At 36.0% G+C, this 21,128-nt stretch overlaps 1 protein-coding gene across 1 annotated transcript in view; it reads left to right on the forward strand.

Moving 5' to 3' along the window:
• The window catches only part of RANBP17 (RAN binding protein 17), a 455,080-nt gene that overhangs the window by 90,196 nt on the left and 343,756 nt on the right, over positions 1-21,128 (forward strand). The window contains exon 14 of the mRNA XM_033180282.1: positions 4,029-4,164. Coding sequence (XP_033036173.1) covers positions 4,029-4,164 — 136 coding nt within the window. The remainder of the gene's footprint in view (positions 1-4,028; positions 4,165-21,128) is intronic.

Below are 21,128 nucleotides of genomic sequence, written 5' to 3' on the forward strand. Positions count from 1 at the left end.
CTAGGAGTGGATATTATATACACATTGAGCATTCCCTAATCCAAAAATCTGAAATTCGAAATGCTTCAAAATCTGAAACATTTTGAGCATCAACATGAATCTCAAAGGTCATGCTTAAAGGAAATGCTCATTGAAGCATTTCAGATTATGGATTTTTGGATTGGAGATGCTTAGATGTTAAGTGTAATGCAGATATTCCAAATTTTTTAAAAATTAAAAATCGGAAACACTTCTGGTTTGAAGCATTTCAGCAAAGGGATACTAAACCTGTATATATTGGTATGTATAGGCATTGGTCTTATACATTTGTTAGAGGTGGCAGCACATCTTCAGGGGGCACTGTGGTAGAGACTGTCAATTGTCTTTCATTTCTTCCTTTCCCTTCCCATAATAAAGTGCTTGATTGTTTTCTTGGGCAGATGGCCACTCTGAATAAAGACTAGATTTACTAGGTTGTTTTGCAGCTAGGTATGGCAAAGTGACTATGTTCTGGGAAGTTGAGTGTAAATGAACGTGTTATGTGTAACATATATAGACCAAATGTGGAGCTGAAGAAGCTACCTTAGACTACAAAGTGCTTGTGGAGGTAAGTGTGATAAGATGGAAGGAACCTGAGCCCCTGATACATCATGGAGCACCAGCTAGCTTTAGGGAACTACCGTGGATTTTTGCTTGAGAGAGAAATAAATAACTATATTATTTAAGCCATTGTTATTTTGGATTTCAGACACTTGCAGCTGAACCTATACAACTGCTAAAACTTCTTTGACAGATGGATTGTGTACCCTGCTGGGAACTCATTCCTACTCTCCTCCTGGTGGGGATATCATTGCCTCTTAGGCAAATGCAGATCACCAGCTTAATATGAGTTATAAAGGCACCACAACAGACTTTTTGTTCCACATCTTCTTTGAATTTGGGAATGTGTGCTATAAAAAGGAAATAAAAATAAACAAGAGAAAGTACATAAAATCAACAAAGAACTTGAGTAGGAGAAGGGAGGTCCTATGCAGTAAAGAATTTAAAAGCAAGATACACCTTCTTTAAGTCACTTGACAAATCACTTGGCTCCAGAGATGAAGTTTGATGTATACATCTATTTATTTAACTAAAACCTACTCCAATAATCTGCTAATTCACCAGTACACAGATTTTAAAATTTAGCTTTACTCCTCCTCTCAAAATTAGAGGATAAGCGTATCAAACATCATTTTAGGGAAAAATCCTCAAAACCTGGTTGTAACAATCTAATTCTTAAATCTAATTCCTTAGCAAGTTCTCCGTAAATCGTAGCAGTACTGAGGATATTTGGTATGCAAAGGGTACTTTTAAATAAGTAGCTTTATTTATAAATATAGGAAATAATCACTATAAAAACGCTTGTCAAAATATTTTTTCTTAACATTTTGGCAATACATAGCAAGTTTTTGAAAAAGTTCGTATGCTGTGACTTAGATATTTTGTTTCGAGAAGTCATTGAGGGTAAAGGAGGGGAAAGTAGTTATGTTTTACTTAGAAAAATGAATTTTTATCCAAAATAAGATGATTAAATTTTGATGTAGCCTTACTTTTATGCAACCATTAAAAACAGTGCTTTGGAAAATTATTTAATAATATGGTAAAAATAATTGGTCAGGATATATTTAGTGTGATGGAGTGTAGAAAAGAATAAAGGGTTCAGTAAGTGTTTTGAATGCATAAGTGAATCCTAGTATATATGATAAGTACTTCATAATGGTGAACAAAAGATAAACTCTACAGGAAATAAATGGTTTTGAAGCAACTGGATAGGCATCTTTAAAAAATAATGTTAGCTCCCTGTCTCACACTGTATAATCAAGATGAATCCCAGTGTATCATAGAGGTAAATGTAGAAAAAAAGAATCACAAAATTCCTCAGATTCAGGTAAGACCTTGCTATTGTGCAAAATCCATGAAAGAAAAAATTGATCAAATTTTCTGCATGAGAAAAACAATAACAAAAACTTCTGCATGGCATTAAACATTATAAAGCAGTGGTCCTAGGGACTGGTTTAGCGGAAGACAGTTTTTCCATGGACCAGGGCAGGGGATGGTTTCAGGATGAAACTGTTCCACCTCAGATCACCAGGCATTAGATTATCATATAGAGCACACAACCTAGATCCCTCACATGCACAGTTCACAGTAGGGTTTGCACTCCTGTGAGACTCATGCTGCCACTGATCTGACAGGAGGCAGAGCTCGGGCGATAATGCTTGCTTGCTCATTGCCCACCTCCTGCTGGGCAGCCTGTTTCCTGACAGGCCGCGGACTAGTACCGGTCTGCAGCCTGGGGTTGGGGACCTTTGTCATAAAGCCAAGAGACAATTGAAACACAAAGTTGTTTACAGTTCAATTGTAGGCAAAGAGGTCACCCTCTGATGTGTAAATAATTTGTAAAACTCAGTAATTAAAAGACAACCAAATGGAAAAAAAATCAGCAAAGTATATGAGCAAACAGGTCACAGAAAATGACATGAAAAATTTTTAACCTCGCATGCATAAGAGGTATACAAATTAAAATACACTGAGATGCCATTTTTCCACTTTCCAGAAATTCTAATTTTCTGTCATCCTGAATTATCTTGTCTGTATGTATATAGATACTCTTATGGAGTGATGGTAAGAGTATAAATTATTTTAATTTTTATGGAGTGCACTTTGGTAATAGCTATCAAAATTATAATAATTTATGCATTTGAGTGAGTAGCTTGACTTTTTGAAATGTATGTTATAGATGGACATGTGTGAAATGACATATGCAAGATTGTTAATTGCAGCATTTTGTAACAGCAAAAAAATTGTAAACAACTTTAGCGTCCATCAGTAGGGGAATGTTTGAAAATATTATGGTGTATTTATATAATGGAATGTTAAACAGCTTCAGAAGAGTATGAGGAACCTTCTTATGTCTGATGTGTAAAGAGCTCTAAGATAGATTGTTAAATGGAAAAAGCTAAGCTTAGAACCATGTGGGTAATATGTTCTATGTGTTCAGAAGGTTTGGGAGGAGAATCTGTAGTCATATTTGCATGTACATACATAAAACATTATCTGAAAGGAAATATAAACTATTAATAATGTGTGTGTATATGTTCATGTGTGCATATATGGAAAACTGGATGTGTCAGGGCTAGGCAGAGCTCTCTTTGTGCAAATTAGAAAAGGGTACTGCTTCCTCAACAACCTCTACTTCTGTCTCTTGAAAAAGTATTATATTATATTGATTTTGTTAGCACAAGGTACTTGGCAGTCATCCACCAGAAAATTTTAATGAAAATAGATAATACTGAAGGATTTATTTTTTGAGGTTCTGCACTAAGTTTTTCATTATATTGAATTAAACTTTTTCTGTAGGAAATTTAACATAATCTTCAGTTCATTTATGATTTCCTAATAATAGTTTTGAATAATAATAAATAGAAAAGTTATGATTTTCTCTTAATAATAGTTTAGCTGGTGTTAGAAATATTTGATTTTGTTAAGATCACCTTGTAGTTTAAGGTAAAATTTTATTATTCATTAAGGGTGGAATATAACTTTTGATAGATGTACGTCTGGATTTTTTTGAACTTTGAGTCATAACCTCAAAATAATTATTTAGAAATATAAGATTAAGTTAAAAAGTGAAATACTAGACTACATACTTAATATCATTCTTCTTTTACTGAAAATTTATATCTGTGTATAGGATTTTTTATGTGTATGCCATGCATTTATTTTATCAGTTTTTAGTAAAATAATATCTGTATATACATACAGAGTTTTGCATTTATGTGCATGTGTGTGTATGTCTTAGGGAAAAAAGGCTAGAAGGAATTAGACCAAGTTGTAATATCTCTCAATAGTAGGATTTCAGATGATTCAAAAAATATTTTCTTTATGTGTTTTTGTATTTTCCCACTTTTTACAGTGATTATATATCATATACATTTATGGTAAGTGTTTTAATGTCGTTTCTCTAAGGTTTTGTACTGAAGCTTCCCCCCTCCCCCCCCCCCATGAAGAGTTTTTCAGCTTATATCTTTAATGGATACTGGATTGCCTCGGTGTTCTAATGAGAAAATAGAGCTTGCAATTCTGTGGTTCTTGGATCAGTTTCGTAAAACATATGTTGGTGATCAACTTCAAAGAACCTCAAAGGTAGGTTTTTACTACTAGAGAGTTTAAAACATGTTATTGGAGATGAAGAAAGATGTACATATATAACTGAATGATATATTTGGGAAATTTCTACATAAGATGTGTAATTGATTAATCCATTGATGAATTGGTATTGAAGTGCAATGTAAAATTAAGTTGCTTGTTTTATACCTAATTTACCATTTTCTTTAAAGATTGAGTGACAAGAGAGGTAGTGAATATGTTTTACATGGATAGTCATTAAATAGTTGAGATTATTTTAAACACTAATCAATTTTGCCCTATTGTATTTCAAGACTGAAAGCATAAGATTTGCTGTTTTAGTAGTTCCGGGGTTTTTTTGACACTTACTTATTTATGTGGCTTCTGGTATGTTTCACTAATTTCTTGGCATTTTTAGATGATTAAATAACGAGAACTAGGAAAATTAGATGTGTCCTTAAGAGACTGCAAATAACCTTAATGTTAGGAATACTCATAGTATGATAATTGAATGTTTAGCATCAGCAAGTTAAGATGGCTTGATCTTAAAATCTAATGAAAGATTATTAAGGGCATTTATGTGAACCCTAAGCAGATATTTAGTAGAATTAGATATTGACACTGAGTAAAATCTTCTCCATAAGAAGTCCTAAGGATATTCTCATTTCTTTTGAACTTACGGTTTGTTTTAGTGATGTTGTAGGATTTTTTACTTGAAAATTCTAAAATAAACTTTTTATACTCATTTTAGCTGTTTTGTCTTAGGAAATTTAACTTAACCTTCAGTTTACTTAGGATTTTCTGATAATAATTGTGTAGTAGTGTGAAAAAAATATTTTGTTTGATTTTAAGATTATCCTTTAGTTTATTTCAGGTAAAATATTCTTTACTTTTTTAAGGAAATGATGTCACTTGATAATTTCTTTCTCAAATATATTATGATATTGTCATTTAGGATTAATATCAATAAAATTCTCTTAGAATTTAGCTGCCACTGAATGAGACCATTTGGAAGAAAAAGAGTAGCTAGAAATAAATGTTTTAGGTTGTCAGTAAGACAAATTAGAATCAGACAATAATTACATACTATAAAATTTATATAACAGAGTGCCTTTTTTATAGTCCCAGATGTGATACTTGAAGATTGAATATAAATCAAATGATGATAAATCTTCTTGTTTAATATGTCCAGAGAGTATCTTTGCTTTTGCAAAAGGGTTACCCTCAAAATATTGCTAATACAATATCCATTTGGTGTAGGTCTTAAATCAAAACACTATAATACGGAGTAGAAAAACCTAATTATTGTTTTGAAAGCACCTGGAAGGAAATATGTAAAATGAGACTAGTTGTTTTAGGGCTATGGGATTTTGGATTTTCTTTGAAAACTTTTAATGTAAGGTAATTGTGAAAAAAGCAAATTACAGATTAGTTTTTCATTTTTGAAAAAGCTTGCACTTTAGGAAAAAGTAAACACGTCATCAGAATGATATTGACTCCTTTATTGTAACTTTAACATTGTTGGTGTGTGTATCTTACCTTATTAAAAGAAGGTGACAAAATTTCTAAGGCATTTCTATTGCATAACCCCAGAGTGAAACTAAATCTTCCTACTTTCTAATTTCTCTGACTTACCTGCTAATCTATTTTAATAGAAATCATTTTCGGAAGTCCTTAATTATGTGTCCCGTCACTCTCCTAGGAACTCTTCATACTAGCTTTATTCCTTACTAGGAACTCTTCATACTAGCTTTATTCCTTACTGTAGGCTTGCAAGGTTGGTGTTAATGTCCTCATTTTACTAATGAAAGAACAGACTCTCTAAGACATTTCATAAGTACTATAAAGTACTATATATACAATTTTTTTAGCAACCAACTATGTAAAGAAGAGTGGGTAGAACATATTTCTTGGTGGGTGTATTGTCTGATTCCAAATTGTGACAAAAAGTGGGAGAGTACTAGATAATAGCAAATGAATGTTTAACAATTAATGTGTGCTTATTTTGTACCAGGAACTGTGCTAAGCACTTTTAAGCAGTCTCATTTAATTGCATATATAGTGTATGACTTCAAGGTTCTTCCCAATCTCTCTTCTGCATATGTCGCCAGCTTCATACTTCAGTACACCATGCTTGCACTGCATACTTTATATGTGGTAAACTTATTTCAGGTTCAACAGTCTGTACTGTCTGTTCATTCCAGGTATTAGAAGAAAATGTTCCCCCTGCTTAATTATGCCTAGTGTTCCATTATTGGAACACTGAGCATGCAGGAGTTATTTATATCCTACTGCTGAAGGTCATCGCCAAGGTCTGATTGCAAAAATTCAAAAAATTCCAACCTCAGGCATAAATGGGTTAAGACTCTATTTTTTTTTTTTTAATCCAGCTTTCACTTCTCTGCCTTATTCTGCCAACTACTTATTGTCGTCAGAGACCCCATCCTTTAGGATACCCTTTTTAACTCTCAAGTTCTGAGTGTTCTTTTTGTCTGTGTTCTGTAGCACCCATTTTTTCCCTGTTTTAATATTTATTACACTGCTTTGTAATTACTTGTTAGTGAATAGACTATAATTTTGGTTAGTACTATTTCTGCCTTGTTTATTGTTATCGTCTGAAAGAGCCTGGCATGTATGTATTGTTTGTGTGCTTTCAACTTACTGTTGAATGTGTGTATTTAGTAGAATTCTATAGGAATTTGGCCTAGATCTCATGTATAATACTTTCAGGTAATAAAGGATATATTCTTGAGTTGGAAAATTACGCTGACTTGAGTGAAATTATTCAGCAGTTATAAATAAAGTATGATATTAAGCATCTTGAACATTTTATAAAAGCCTGTATAGACAGCAGAATATAATTTATAGAAATAAGTTATTTAGGAACCAAGGTGGAATTACTAAAATGTCCTAAGTGATGTATGTGGTAGAAGTCCTATACCTGAGAAAAATGTTGAAACAGTAGCCATAGGCATTTATTGAGCAATAAGTCTGTGTCACATATTTTGCCCAGGACTTGAAAGGCATTATATAATTTCATTCTCACAAAATGCTATGAAAATAGTGATTTTGTTAACATCCTCCCTTTCTGTAGACATGGAAATTGAGGTTTAGAGTGGTTAACTAATGCGTTTACGTGGTTCAACCTGAATTTGAACCCTAGGCACCTGACTGCAGAGCCTGAGCTGCCGACCACTTTGGTATATTGCCTCCTTTCTATTGGATCTTTCCACTGGTATGTTGAATGGGCCCTTCAAACTTATTTCCAAAAAGGAACTCACTATCTTTTAAAACTCTCTCTTCCTACTTCTCCTATATTAAAGAAGAATGACATTGAATTTCCGTTTTGTACCTCTTCTATCCAATCTGTCACCTAATCCTGTGAATTTTATTTTCAGAGTATCTCTCAGATGTACTCCTTTCTTCTGCCCGTTTCTTTTTAGCCTTACTCTCACTGCTTGTCATTTCCCATGGAATTTCAGAAGTATTCTACTTGCCCTCTTTGTTTCCATTTTGCTTCTCCCCACTCTAGTCTATTTTCCATACTGCCACCACAGTATTTTTTATTAGAAAACCAAGGAGAATAATGTAATGAACACTCATATGCCCATCGTTCAGTTTTGTCAAGTCTTAATGCTTTGCTAATATTTGCTTTAGATCTGTATATTTTTGAGTTAAACATTAATAATCCTGTTGCTGCTCCGATTTTATTTCTCTAGCTTCTTGCCCCAAAGTAACCACTGTCCTAAATTTAGTATTATTCTCATCCATGATTTTGTACTTTTTCTACATTTCTGTGTATTTATAAACAAAACACAGCACTATTAACTTTATATAAAAGTATTATGCAGTTTGGATCTTTAGGAATTCCTTTTTTTTTTTTTTTTTGAGGTGGAGTTTCACTCTTGTTGTCCAGGCTGGACTGCAATGGCACAATTTTAACTCACTGCAATCACTGCCTCCAGGTTCAAGCAATTTTCCTGCCTCAGCCTCCCAAGTAGCTTGGATTACAGGCATGCGCCACCACGCCTGGCTAATTTTATTGTATTTTTAGTAGAGATGAGGTTTCACCATGTTGGCCAAGCTGGTTTCAAACTCCTGACCTCAGGTGATCCACCCATCTTGGCTTCCCTAAGTGTTGGGATTACAAGCATGAGCCACCACACCCGGCCGGAATTCATCTTTTTTGATCACTATTTTTGAGATTTATTCATAATGACACATATAGTTCTAATTATTTTAATTAGTGAGTGGTATTCAAGTGGATTATTATGCCATTATACAGTCATTTTATTGTTGATATGCTAGATCGTTTCCAGATTTTCAATTTTTCCAAACAATACTGCAGTAAATATTCTCATATCTGCCTCCTCATGCATATGTAAGAGTTTTGTGAAGATAAATAGTAGAATTGCTGGGCTATAAAATGTACATATCTTAAGCTTTACTAGATATTATTAGGTTGCCTTCCTATGTGTTGTAACAGTTTATTTTCTCTCGCCCAGCAGGGTAGGTGTCTGTTTCTATTGTCATTATATGTGCTTTTGTCAGACTTTAAGTTTGGCCAGTCTTTAAGAAAAATTTTTCCTGTGCAATTTTTCTGCTTAAATTTTTTTATTGGTTTCTTGTTACTTATAAAATGAATTCTTGCTTATGATGAAACTTTGCCTACCTTTGAAATCATTTCTTTTCATTCCACTTTATAACATGATTCATATGTGCTGCTGCCTTTTTTCCTTTGGTTTGTTCCTGTTCATTACTCAGTGACTATTGATAAGTAACCACTGTGTATTAATGCCAGGGATACAAAAGTGAATAGGATCATCCATCTCCCCTGTAAGTTTTTTGTTAAAGGGAACATGGGCAAATAAGGGAAAAATTATAAAATTGATTCATGTATGCATTCAAACAGCATATGATGAAATGAGGACCAGACAGACTATTAAATACATACTGCTGGGATTTTTGGTTATCTGTATGTGAAAATTTGGATTATGACTTCATATCATGCAAAAATCAGTTTCTAGTAGAAGACAGACTCTAAATATGAAAAGCAGAATATTATGATTTAGGGATAGGGAAGAATCTTTTAAGACATAAAAAGGCTAAGCTCTAAACTCAAAAGTTGGTAACTTCTAGACCTATATTAAAAGGGAAAACTGTAAATCAGAAGACACAATAGACAGAGTAATAAAGAAAAACTGTAGGAATACATTCATAATACATGTGACTTACGGAGAATCAACATTCAGTTATGTAATTTCTGTGAATAAATAAGAGAAAAGCTACCTAGTAGTAAAGTGGCCAAAATAAATGAATAAACACTTCACAGAAAAAGAAATCACAATGGTCAGTAAACATTGGCTTAGTCCTCTGGGCTGCTGTTAACAAATACCATAAACAGCAAACATTTGTTTCTCACAGTTTGAGAGTCTGAGAAGTTCAAGATTAAGGCTGGCAGATTTTGTGTCTGGTAGGAGCCCTTTTCCATTTTCATAGTTGCTGCCGTCTCCCTGTGTGTTCACATAGTGGAAAGGGCACACAAACTCTCTCAGACCTCTTATGAGGACACTAGTCTCCTCCACGAGAGCTCTGCCCTCATGACCTAATTGTCTCCAAAGGTCCTACCTCTTAATATCATCATGCTGGGGATTAGATTTCAACATATGATTTTGTCAGGGACATAAACATTCAGACCATAGCATTTCACACTTGCCCCACAAAGTGTGTGTCCTTTTCCTATGCAAAACGCCATTCCATTCTAGTTTAGTCCCTAAACTCTTAGTTTATCCTACAATCAGCTCCAAAGTCTGAAGCCTAGAGTCTCATGTAAATATCATCTAAATGAGATATTGAGACTCCATGATGATTCATTCGGCGCCAAATTACCCCTCTAGCTGTGAGCCTGTTAAATCAGATAACGTCATATGCTTCCAAAATACATTGGTGGGACAGGCACAGGATAGACCTTGCCATTCCACAAGGGAGACACAGCAATGAAGAAATGACAGGTCTCGAACAGGTTCAAAACTTAAGGCAACATTAAATCTTCAGGCTCCAGAATAATCTTCTTTGACTTTGACTTAACATCCTACCTTCTGAACACACTGGGGTAGGAATTAGGCTCCCAAGGCTCTAGGTGGTAGAGTTCTCATATATTGGAGTTGGGTGCCGGCCGCTCTCCCAGGATTGAATCACATGCCAGTGGCTTTTTTAGTCTAGAGTTCCAGAGATGACTCTGCCTGCCCCCATGACTCCACTAGGCGTTGCCATACTGGGGACTTTCTCTGGTGGCCCTGTCCTCATAGAAACCCTCTGCCTGAGTTGTACACCTGAAGCTCCAGGCAGCTCTAATTTTGGAAATGGAGGTGGCCACACCCCCATGGCTTGAGCATTTTGCAAGCTGGAGGAGGTGGTACTGCATGTGTGCCACCAGCATTTACTATCTGTGCCCTCTGAAGGGGTAATCCCTATAGTGCAGGCTGCATGTGGGCCTATGGAACTGCACCAGGGGCAGCCAAGGAGCACTGCATAAGAATGTGGGGAGTGGAGTATTAAGGCAGGGCCAGGTAGCACGTGCTAGGGTCCTGTGAGTACCTATGGCCCTTCCTTTGAAGTCATTCTTTCTTCCAGGCACTTGTACTCTGGGCCTGGGAGACAGACTGGGAGACAGCCCCAAAGATCTGTGATACACTTTCAGGGTCATTTTTTCCCTTGTCTTGATGAATAGTACCTGCCAGTCCAGCCACACCGTTTGTGTTCTCTCCTGAACACACTTTCTCATTTTTTACAGTATGGACAGGCTGATAATTTTTCAAACCTTTAAGTTCTTTTTCCTTTTGATTAATAATTTTTTCTTTAAATCATTTTTCTTCTCATTTTTTTTATTATAAACATTCAAGGGAAACCAAGCTACCATTTTGCTTAGAAATTTATTCAGCCAGCTGGGCGTGGTGGCTCACACCTGTAATTCCAGCACTTTGGGAGGCCGAGGCGGGTGGATCACCTGAGGTCAGGAGTTCGAGACCAGCCTGACCAATGTGGTGAAACCTCGTCTCTACTAAAAATACAAAAATTAGCCAGGCATGGTGGCATGCACCTGTAGTCCCAGCTACTCTGGAGGCTGAGACAGAATTGCACGAACCTGGGAGGCAGAGGTTGCGGTGAACTGAGATCGTGCCACTGTACACCAGCCTGGGCGACAGAGTGAGACTCCAGTCTCAAAAAAAAAGAAAGAAATTTATTCAGCCAAATATTCTGCGTCATTCCTTACAAGTTCTTTTTTACAAAACGGTAAGACACAAACAATAATTCAACTAGGTTCTTTGCCACTTTTATAAGGGCACTAATCCCCCTTATAATTCTCTCCCAAAGGCCCTCTGTCTTAAAACCATCACATTGGAAATTAGGTTTTAACATATGAATTTCCCACATTTTTTTCTGCAGCTCTGTTTGTTTTTTATTCTTTTTCTCTCTGTTCTTTGAATAGTACTAGGGTCTTAATATAGATGTAAAAGCTATTAAAAAATGGAAAATGGATTCCAACATCTTATAAGTACTTTCTCTTATGATCGAGAATAAGACAAGGATGGCTACTCCCTTCTCTTCTATTAAATAGTGTACTAGGGGTTCTAGCCAGATGAATAGGAAAAAAAAAAAAGAGACATTCAGATTTTTTAAAACAAAGGAAATCTAGAATAAAGGGATTACAACTCTAAATGCAGATGACATGATCTTATGTATAGGAAATCCTAAGGATCCACTGAAAAACTGTTAGAACTAATAACATCGGTAAGTTTGCAGGATATAAGATCAATACAAAAACTCGACTGAATTTCTGTGTACTTGGATAAACAAACCAAAAACAAAATGAACAAAACATTCCATTTATAATAGCACCAGAAAGAATTAAATAGGAATAAATTTAACAAAAGAAGTGTAAAACTTATAATCTGAAAACCATAAAACATTGTTGAAACAAATTAAAGGGAATGTAATAACTGGAAAGATAGCTTATAGTCATGGATTACAAGACTTAATATTGTTAAGATAGCAGTGCTCTTCAAGTTGATCTAGGTTTAACACAGTCTCTACCAAAATCCTAGCTGTGGTCTTTGCAGGAATTGACAAGTTTATCCTTAAATTCATGTGAAATTAAAAGAACGCCGAATAACCAAAACAATCTTGGCCAAAAACAAAGTTGGAATACTCACACTTTCTAATTTCAAAACTTACTACAAAGCAACAGTAAGTTATTACTTACAATAAAGTTATTATAGTAAGAATAGTAAGACAGTGTGGTAAGAATATACATATAAATGAATGAAATAGAATGGAGAGTCCAGGTAAAAACCTTCACATTTGTAGTCAGGTGATTTTTGACAAGGGCATCGAGATAACTCAGTAGTGAAAGAATTTTCAACAAATGGTGCTGGTACCACTGGATATTCACATTCAAAAGAATGAAGTTAGTCCCCTCTCTCACACCATACACAAAAGTTAACTCAAAATGAATCAGATCTAAAGGTGAGAAAAATATAAAATGCTTAAAACGTAGAAGTAAGTCTTTATGACTTTGGACAATGGTTTCTTAGCTATGACATCAAAAGCTCAAGCAGCTAAAGAAAAAGATACATTGGACTTCATTTAAAAACTTTTTTACTTCAGAGGACATCATCGAGAAAGTGAAAGTGCAACCTACAAAAATGGGAGAAGATGTTTGCATATCATATTTGATAAAGGTCTTGCATCTAGAATCTATAAAGAATTCTTATAACTCTATAATAAAAAGATAAATAACCCAGTTTTTTAAATGGGCAAGATCTAAACAGACATTTCTTCAAAGAAAATGTATGAATGGCCAATAAGGACATGGAAAGATCTTCAGCATCATTATTTATCGTAGAAATTCATGTCGGTGCTGGAATTAGATACCACTTTACACTCACTGGGATGAATATGATACCACTTTACACTCACTGGGAGCCTTCTGGGTACCTTGAAATGTTTTATGTTGATGGGGCTTACATGAGTGTAAACATATATAAAGTGAGTGTAAACATATATAAAGACACACTGAGGTCATATTATGATTTATGCACTTCATATTATGCCTCAAGTAATTTTTTTTTTTTTTACAAAAGGTTATTCACAGAAGACTGGTGTGTAATTGTGAAAAAAAGTGGGAACTTGCCCATCAGTAGAAGAATGGATGAATTATGGTGTAGTCACACAGTGGAATTTTTGTATAACAATGAAAATAAATGATCTAAAACTACATTTATTTTTGGATAAATGTATAAAACCATCCACAGTATGGTATGAAAAAAGTCGTACAAGGATACAAATGATACTCCTATGTCAAATATGTTAAGAAAATTGTATGCTCATGAATTCTACCTATGGTAAAAATAATATATGCATGGGATTAGTAAACACTAAATTCAGGATAATGGTTATCTCTGGTTGAGAAGAGGAATGGATTAGAGCAAAAGGCATAGTTCAACCATATCTGTAATATTTTCTTAGTCTGCATGGTGGGTGTGCATGGGTGTTTATTATATTTTATGCCTTTCTGTATATTTGAAATATTTAATTTGCAAAAGAAATAATTACAAGAACTCTAGTTAAATATAGCAAATTAAATTTTCGCATTTACCCTTCTATCCACTTGAAACTGTATTATAATGAAAGTAGAACAATAAAAGATAATACACTTGCAAGGAAAAAATTAGAGAATTATATGGTCTGGCTGTGTCCCCACCCAAATCTCACCTTGAATTCCCATGTGTTGTGAGAGGGACTTGGTGGGAGGTAATTGAACTCGTAGGACAGGTCTTTCTTATGCTGTTCTCATGGTAGTGACTAAATCTCACAAAATCTGATGGTTATTATAAAAGGGAGTTTTCCTGCATAAGCTCTCTTAATTTGCCTGCTGCCATCCATGTAGGATGTAACTTGCTGCTTCTTGCCTTCTGCCATGATTGTGAGGCCTCCCCAGCCATATGGAACTGTAAGTCCAATAAACCTCTTTCTTGTGTAAATTCCCAGTCTCAGGTATGTCTTTATCAGCAGCATGAAAACGGACTAATAAAGTAAATTGGTACTGGAGTGGGACATTGCTGAAGAGATACCAGAAAATCTGGAAGCAACTTTGGAACTGGGTAACAGGCAGAGGTTGGAACAGTTTGGAGAGCTCAAAAGAAGACAGGAAAATGTGGGAAAGTTTTGAACTTCCTTAGAGACTTGTTGAATGGCTTTGACCAAAATGCTGATAATGATATTGACAGTGAAATTCAGGCTGATGTGATCTCAGATGGAGATGATGAACTGGAGCAAAGGTGACTCTTGCTACGTTTTAACAAGACTGGTGGAATTTTGACCCTGCCCTAGAGATTTGTGTAACTTTGAACTTGAGGTTGATAATTTAGGGTATCTGGTGGAAGACATTTCTAAGCAAAGCATTCAAGAGGTGACTTGGGTGCTGTTAAAAGCATTCAATTTTAAAAGGGAAACAGCATAAAAGTTTGGAAAATTTGTAGCCTGACAATGCAATAAAAAAGAAAATCCCATTTTCTGAGGAAAGATTCAAGCTGGCTGCAGAAATTTGTATGAGTAATGAGAAGCTGAATAATAATCCCCAAGACAATGGGGAAAATGTCCCCAGGGCATGTCAAAGACCTCTGGGGGAACCCCTCCCATCACAGGTTCAGAGGCCTAGGAAGAAAAAATGGTTTCATGAGCTGGGCCCAGGGTCCCCATGCTGTGTGCAGCCTAGGAACTTGGTACCCTGTGTCGCAGCTGCTCCAGCTGTGGCTGAAAGCGGCCAGTGTAGAGCTCATGCCATGGCTTCAGAGGGTGCAAACCCCAAGCCTTGGCAGCTTCCATGTGGTGTTGAGCCTGTAAATGCACAGAAGTCAAGAATTAGAGTTTGGGAACCTCCACCTAGATTTCAGAGGATATCTAGAAATGCTTGGATGCCCAGACAGAATTTTGCTACAGGAGCAGGGCCCTCATGGAGAACCTCTGCTAAGGCAGTGTGGAAGGGAAATGTGGGATTGGAGCCCCCACACACTGTCCCTACTGGGGCATCACCTAGTGGAGCTGTGAGAAGAGGGCCACTGTCTTCCAGACCCCAGAATGGCAGATCCACTGACAGTTTACGCTGTTCTCCTGGAAAAGCTGAAAGCCACAGACATTCAATGCCAGCCTGTGAAAGCAGTCAGGAGGGTGTCTCTACCCTGCAAAGCCACAGGAGTGGAGCTACCCAAGACCGTGGGAACCCACCTCGTATATCATCGTGACCTGGATGTGAGACATGGAGTTAAAGGAGGTCATTTTGGAGCTTTAAGATTTGACTGCCCTGCTGGACTTCAGATTTGCATGGGGCTTGTATCCCCTTTGTTTTGGCTGGTGTCTCCCATTTGGAATGGCTGTATTTATGCAATGCCTATACCCCCATTGTGTCTAGGACATAACTTGCTTTTGATTTTACAGGCTCATAGGCAGAAGGGACTTGCCTTGTCTTGGATGAGACTTTGGACTGTGGACTTTTGAGTTAATGCTGAAATGAGTTAAGACTTTGGGGGACTGTTGGGATGGCATGATTGGTTTTGAAATGTGAGTACATGAGATTTGGAAGGGGCCAGGTGTGGAATGATATGGTTTGGCTATGTCCCCACCCAAATCTCATCTTGAATTCCCATGTGTTGTGGGAGGGATCGGTGGGAGGTAATTGAATCATGGGGGTGGGTCTATCCCCTGCTGTTCTTATGATAGGAAGTCTCATGAGATCTGATGGTTATTATAAAGGGGAGTTTTCCCGCACAAGCTCTATTGTTTTTGCCTGCCGCTATCCATGTAAGACATGACTTGCTGTTCCTTGCCTTGTGCCATGGTTGTGAAGCCTCCCCAGCCATGTGAAACTGTCAGTCCAATAAACCTGTTTCGTAAATTACTCAGTCTCAGGTATGTCTTTATCAGCAGCATGAAAACGGACTAATACAGTGTGTTAGGAGACTTGAAACTAGCAACCAGATGTATAAGTGGTATCTGTCTTAATGTACCTGAGAGATTTTAACCTTAAATTCCTATAGGGAAGAAAACCAGTAGTTAGATGACTTGCCCTAAGAACCCTGGAAAAGCTCAGAACTTGGAGACTCTAGATACATTTGAATGCTGCAGTTCAGGGTGTGGCTAAAAATAGGATAACTGATTTAATTAGGATTAATTAAATTCCTAGAACCCTTACCTGGCCCAGCACAACAGGAGATTGTCTCTCTCCCAAATTCTTGCAAGAGACAGGAGGTTTTTTATGGAGGTTTGAACATGAGGTCCAAGGGAATAAGAATAAGACACTGGACTGAAAAATATTCCTAGATACTTTACAGCTCTTAGTTGTCATGAACTGTTAGCTAGGGTTAAAACCCCAAAGCAAGAAATTAGTGAAATGCTTTTGTGATGAAGAAGCTTATTCAAGAGAGAGACCTACAGATATAGATATATAGGAGCCTCCATTTTAAAATCAGCCTAACTGCTTATGACCCTACAGTGAGGTTTACTGGATGAGAAGGCCTGTTGTGAACAAAAAGCTCCTCTTCTTTTTTGAGTAACTCATTCTGATAATACAATTGACAATGGCTAGGCTCTTGAAGAAAATCTCATATGAAAACCAAAGAGAAAAACAAACAGAAAATAGGAAATTGGAGGAAAACAGAATTAATATTGAAACCATGAAACTAGAACAGGATTTTGCTAAAAGGATGATTCAGAGAAGAGCTCTTTGGAAGACATGGTAGAAGAAATTAAAACTTAGTAGGTTTGGAAGATAAAGTAGCCAATATCACCTAGAATGCAGAACAGTAGGAGAGAAAGGAAAATTAAGAGAATCCGGGAGGTCCAACGTTGAATTAATGGGAGTTCCAGTAAGAGAAAAAGAAAGAATAATAGAAATTTTCCTGTAGTGAAAGATAACAGGTTCCATATTGAACAGGACTATGCAGAGGTCCAGCAAAGTGAGTGAAAGAAGATCCATATTAAGATATAGTATTGGAAGTTCACAGCATCAGGAATGGAAAAAGAGGAGATCCTTAAAGCTTTCAGAGAGAAGAAGGGTTATATTCATAGGGCTAAGAATGAAAATTATATTGGTCTTCTCAATAGCAATACTAAAATAGAAGACAGTGAAACATTGTCTTGCCAGTTTTGAGAAAGAAAATGAATTTCAACTTAAAATTGTATATCCAGTAAAACTTAAGTATGAAAATAGAATAAAGACATTTTCACTTAGACAAAGCCTCAAACTTTACTTCTCTTAAATCTTTTACCAGGAAGTTGCTGGAGACTATATACTACTCAATTAAAAAAGTAAACCCAGAGAAGAGGAAGAGGGGAGACATGGTATCTGAGAATCAGAGGATCAAACACAGGAGAGAGGCCAGGGGAAACTCTGGAATAACAGTTGTGCCTCAGGCCTTAAGAGCAACCAGTTCAAACTGGAGCAGATGGGAGGTCATAGGTGTTTTGTTTTGTCATTTTTCTTTAAAGAACTGATAGATTACTTGCTGTCTTGGACCAGGTTGAGAGGAATTGAGTTTTACAGATCTGGAATAGTGTTTGAGGGTCAACTAGTAAGAAATAGAATCACAGAAAACTTAGGTAAATGAAAAGGAAGTCAAACTAAACATTCCTACACAAAAGGAAATTGAATCATAGTACCATGGAACTTAGTTATGAATAATGAATACATTGTCATAATTATGTTAGAGAGTCAAAAGATAATGTGAAAAATTTTGAAATCAGGAAATAGCTCTGTCTGCATGTTTGTTTAGAAGAATGAATGAAAATAGTAAAAGAAATAGCTAAAAGAGTTGAAAGTGGGTTGACTGAGTATTGGAATCATATCGATATGGAGAGGAGTATGTCAGAGGATGGCAGTTTTTTATTACTGTTTTACTTTTTAAATCATGTGTATGTATAATTTTAGTAGAAATACAAATTTAGACAATTACAATGTAGTTTTATGCGTGCAAAAATAATGGTAAGCATTTGGTGCCTTGGAAACACAGGGGACAGTGTATTTAACCCAGATTTTGGGAATCAGAAACGCTTCTGGGAGAGAAGATTCCTGAATGAAATCCAGAAGAATTAGTTGAAGCTGCTGAAGAGGAAGGAAAGAGGGATGCATGTTCTAGGAGGTAGAAGCAGAATGTGCAAAGCCTTAAAGCTCTACACTAAAAGAAATCCAGATAGGTTAGTATAGCTGAGGCTTGTAGTATTCCCAGTGACCATTGCAGAGCCTAACATTAGATTCTCAGCAAATACTGAATAAATAAATAAATAACTGATGTAAGAGAAGGAGTTTAAGAGTAGGAAGTCTGGGAAAGCAGACACATAGCAGTCACATGCAGCCTACCTTGTGTCTAGAGCACCAGAATTCTAGTCAAGAAAGTATAGCAAATTCAGGTCTCTACCGACTGACTAGTTTGTCATCCAGGTGTATGGTTTCTTTCTGAGGTACATAAATAATCCACCCAGGAGTTTAGTAATTTATAATTTAAGTACTCCAGAATGTTCATGGAATTAAACATACTAACCAAAAGTGTATTTAGGCCAGACACAGTGGCTCACCCCTGTAATCCTAGTGCTATGGGAGATAAGGCGGGAGGATTGCTTGAGGCCAGAAGTTTGAGACCAGCCTGTGCAACATAGCAAGACCCTGTCTCTACAAAAAATTTTAAAAATTAGCTGGGCGTGGTGACACACGCCTGTAGTCCCAGATACTCATGAGGCTGGAATGGAAGATCACTTGAGTCTAGGAGTTCCGGGCTGCAGTGAGCTGTGATCACACCACTGCATTTCAGCTTGGATGAGGCAGCAAGACATTGTCTCAAAAAAACAAACAACAAAAAAGAGTGTAGCTAATAGTTAAATATATATGTAAACATATCACCTGTTTATTAGGGTATAATTTAAAACATTAAAACTCTTCGAATATTTCTTAGACTGTATCAGAATTTTGCAGTATTTCCTTTTTACTTTTTTATCCATTACTTGTTACCTGGTATGTCACCATTTACTCTAATTATAAGCTATCTTAGTTTATTGATAATAATTTTAAGTATTACATTTTTATACTAAATGTCTATTAGAAAAGGTCCATTTTAATTTTTAATCCAATTAAAATGTGATTTTTAAGTTTTAAAAATGGATAAGGAAGAGTCCTTTTAAAATACACACACACAGACATATACACATATAAACACACAGACACACAGAGGCACACACAGACACATATACACACACAGACAGACACAGGGGTACACATAGGCACACAGCCACACACAGGCATACAAACACAGACACACAAACACGCACACACAGACATGCACAGATACACACACACACACATCTTAGCTTCTGAATATCTACCAAAAGTTAGAAGTTTTGAACTTTGTTCTTAAATCCCTTTATTTATTCAAGCTTACCCTACCATAGCCATCAGTTTTGTCTTGGTTGATTATGAAACCTTAACAGTGAGTGAAATACCAAAAATTAGTAAATATGTGGTTGTTAAGATCCTGGAATGTATTTTCCTTTAAAAATAGACCCATAAACAGTGATACTGATCAAGCATAGTATAATAGAATTTGCCTGAATTCTGTCCTCCCAAAACAGGATACCAGAAATTGAGAGAAGTGATTCCCTTTCTCTCTTCGATTTAAATTTTGAAATAAGTTAATCTTAGAAATTTTTGCTCTCATTCTTCATTCCTTGTTTTGATATCCGATTCAATCTTTCACCAACAAAGGGTGAAATCCCCTGTATCTCTTTTATTCATCACCATCTACATATACAGGAAAACACACACGTGTATGCATTTGTGCCAGTCTGCTTTCTTTCCAGTACCTTGCGTCTGCCAGATGTCAACTGGAAAACATTCCAAGGATGTCATGCTATTGTATAAATGAATTCTCCTAGAAAGGATTGCCCTTCCTAAAGAAAATATTTATTAGTGCCAAATAATTCAAATAGTATAGCAAAGTGAAGTGAAAAAATCATCATGTGTTGAGGTAGCTGCTTGGTTAGGGGTACCATCTTGTCTGGGAGTGTACACCTATGCTAGTTTCCTCCTTTTTATTTTTTGTCTTCATTCTTCTGAATTTGCATATTTCCTAAAAATTTCCAAATTGCTTTTCAGGAAGATTTTCAAGGCATTGGGAAGGTTATGAAGCCAGAGGGAGTGAAAACAGAATAGTAATTTATAAATAAGGTGAACATATGTCCAGATTTGCCTAAGGTTTCCCCAGCTCACGCTTGTTGTCATGGCAAATTATTAGTTAATAGCTTCATCTTTCATTCTCATAAATGTCTCTGGATGATAAATTATATGGTCACCTACATATAAACCACATGTTTCTAAAGAGGACAATATAGTCATTTATAAGTAAGTTTGTAAAGGCCAGGAAGTGAGCCTGTCCTTCTGACTCTGTGGCTGTAAGTACCTGAGTAAAAGCCTTGTTTATAAGTGTCATGAACTAGTGATATACAAGCACGTTTAGATCTTTTTTGTGGAATAACTTGAAATTTGCATTAAGCTGATAAGTGCTCCAATAGTGTAACTATAGTGAACAATAATTTATTGTATATTTGAAAATCACTAAACGAGTGGAATTGGAATGCTACTAACACAAATGGCAAGTGCTTGAGGTAAGGGATACACCCCAGTTACCCTGATGTTTATTACATATTGTCTGCCTTTATCAAAACATCAGATGAACCCCATAAACATACATACCTGTGATGTACCCAGAATACTTGCAAATCTAGAAATTTTCTAAAAGATAAGTGCTTATTGATGTATTTTCAAATTGTCCAAAATAAAAATGGGAATTATCTAAACTTTCAAGCTTCATATGTGTATATGGATTTCTAAATTGTTTTGTGTAATTACTTATTATTCAGCCTTTTTCCTACTGTTGAGT

Source organism: Trachypithecus francoisi, unplaced genomic scaffold, assembly GCF_009764315.1.
Source record: "Trachypithecus francoisi isolate TF-2019V2 unplaced genomic scaffold, Tfra_2.0 Lachesis_group2, whole genome shotgun sequence".
Taxonomy (NCBI): Eukaryota; Metazoa; Chordata; class Mammalia; order Primates; family Cercopithecidae; genus Trachypithecus; species Trachypithecus francoisi.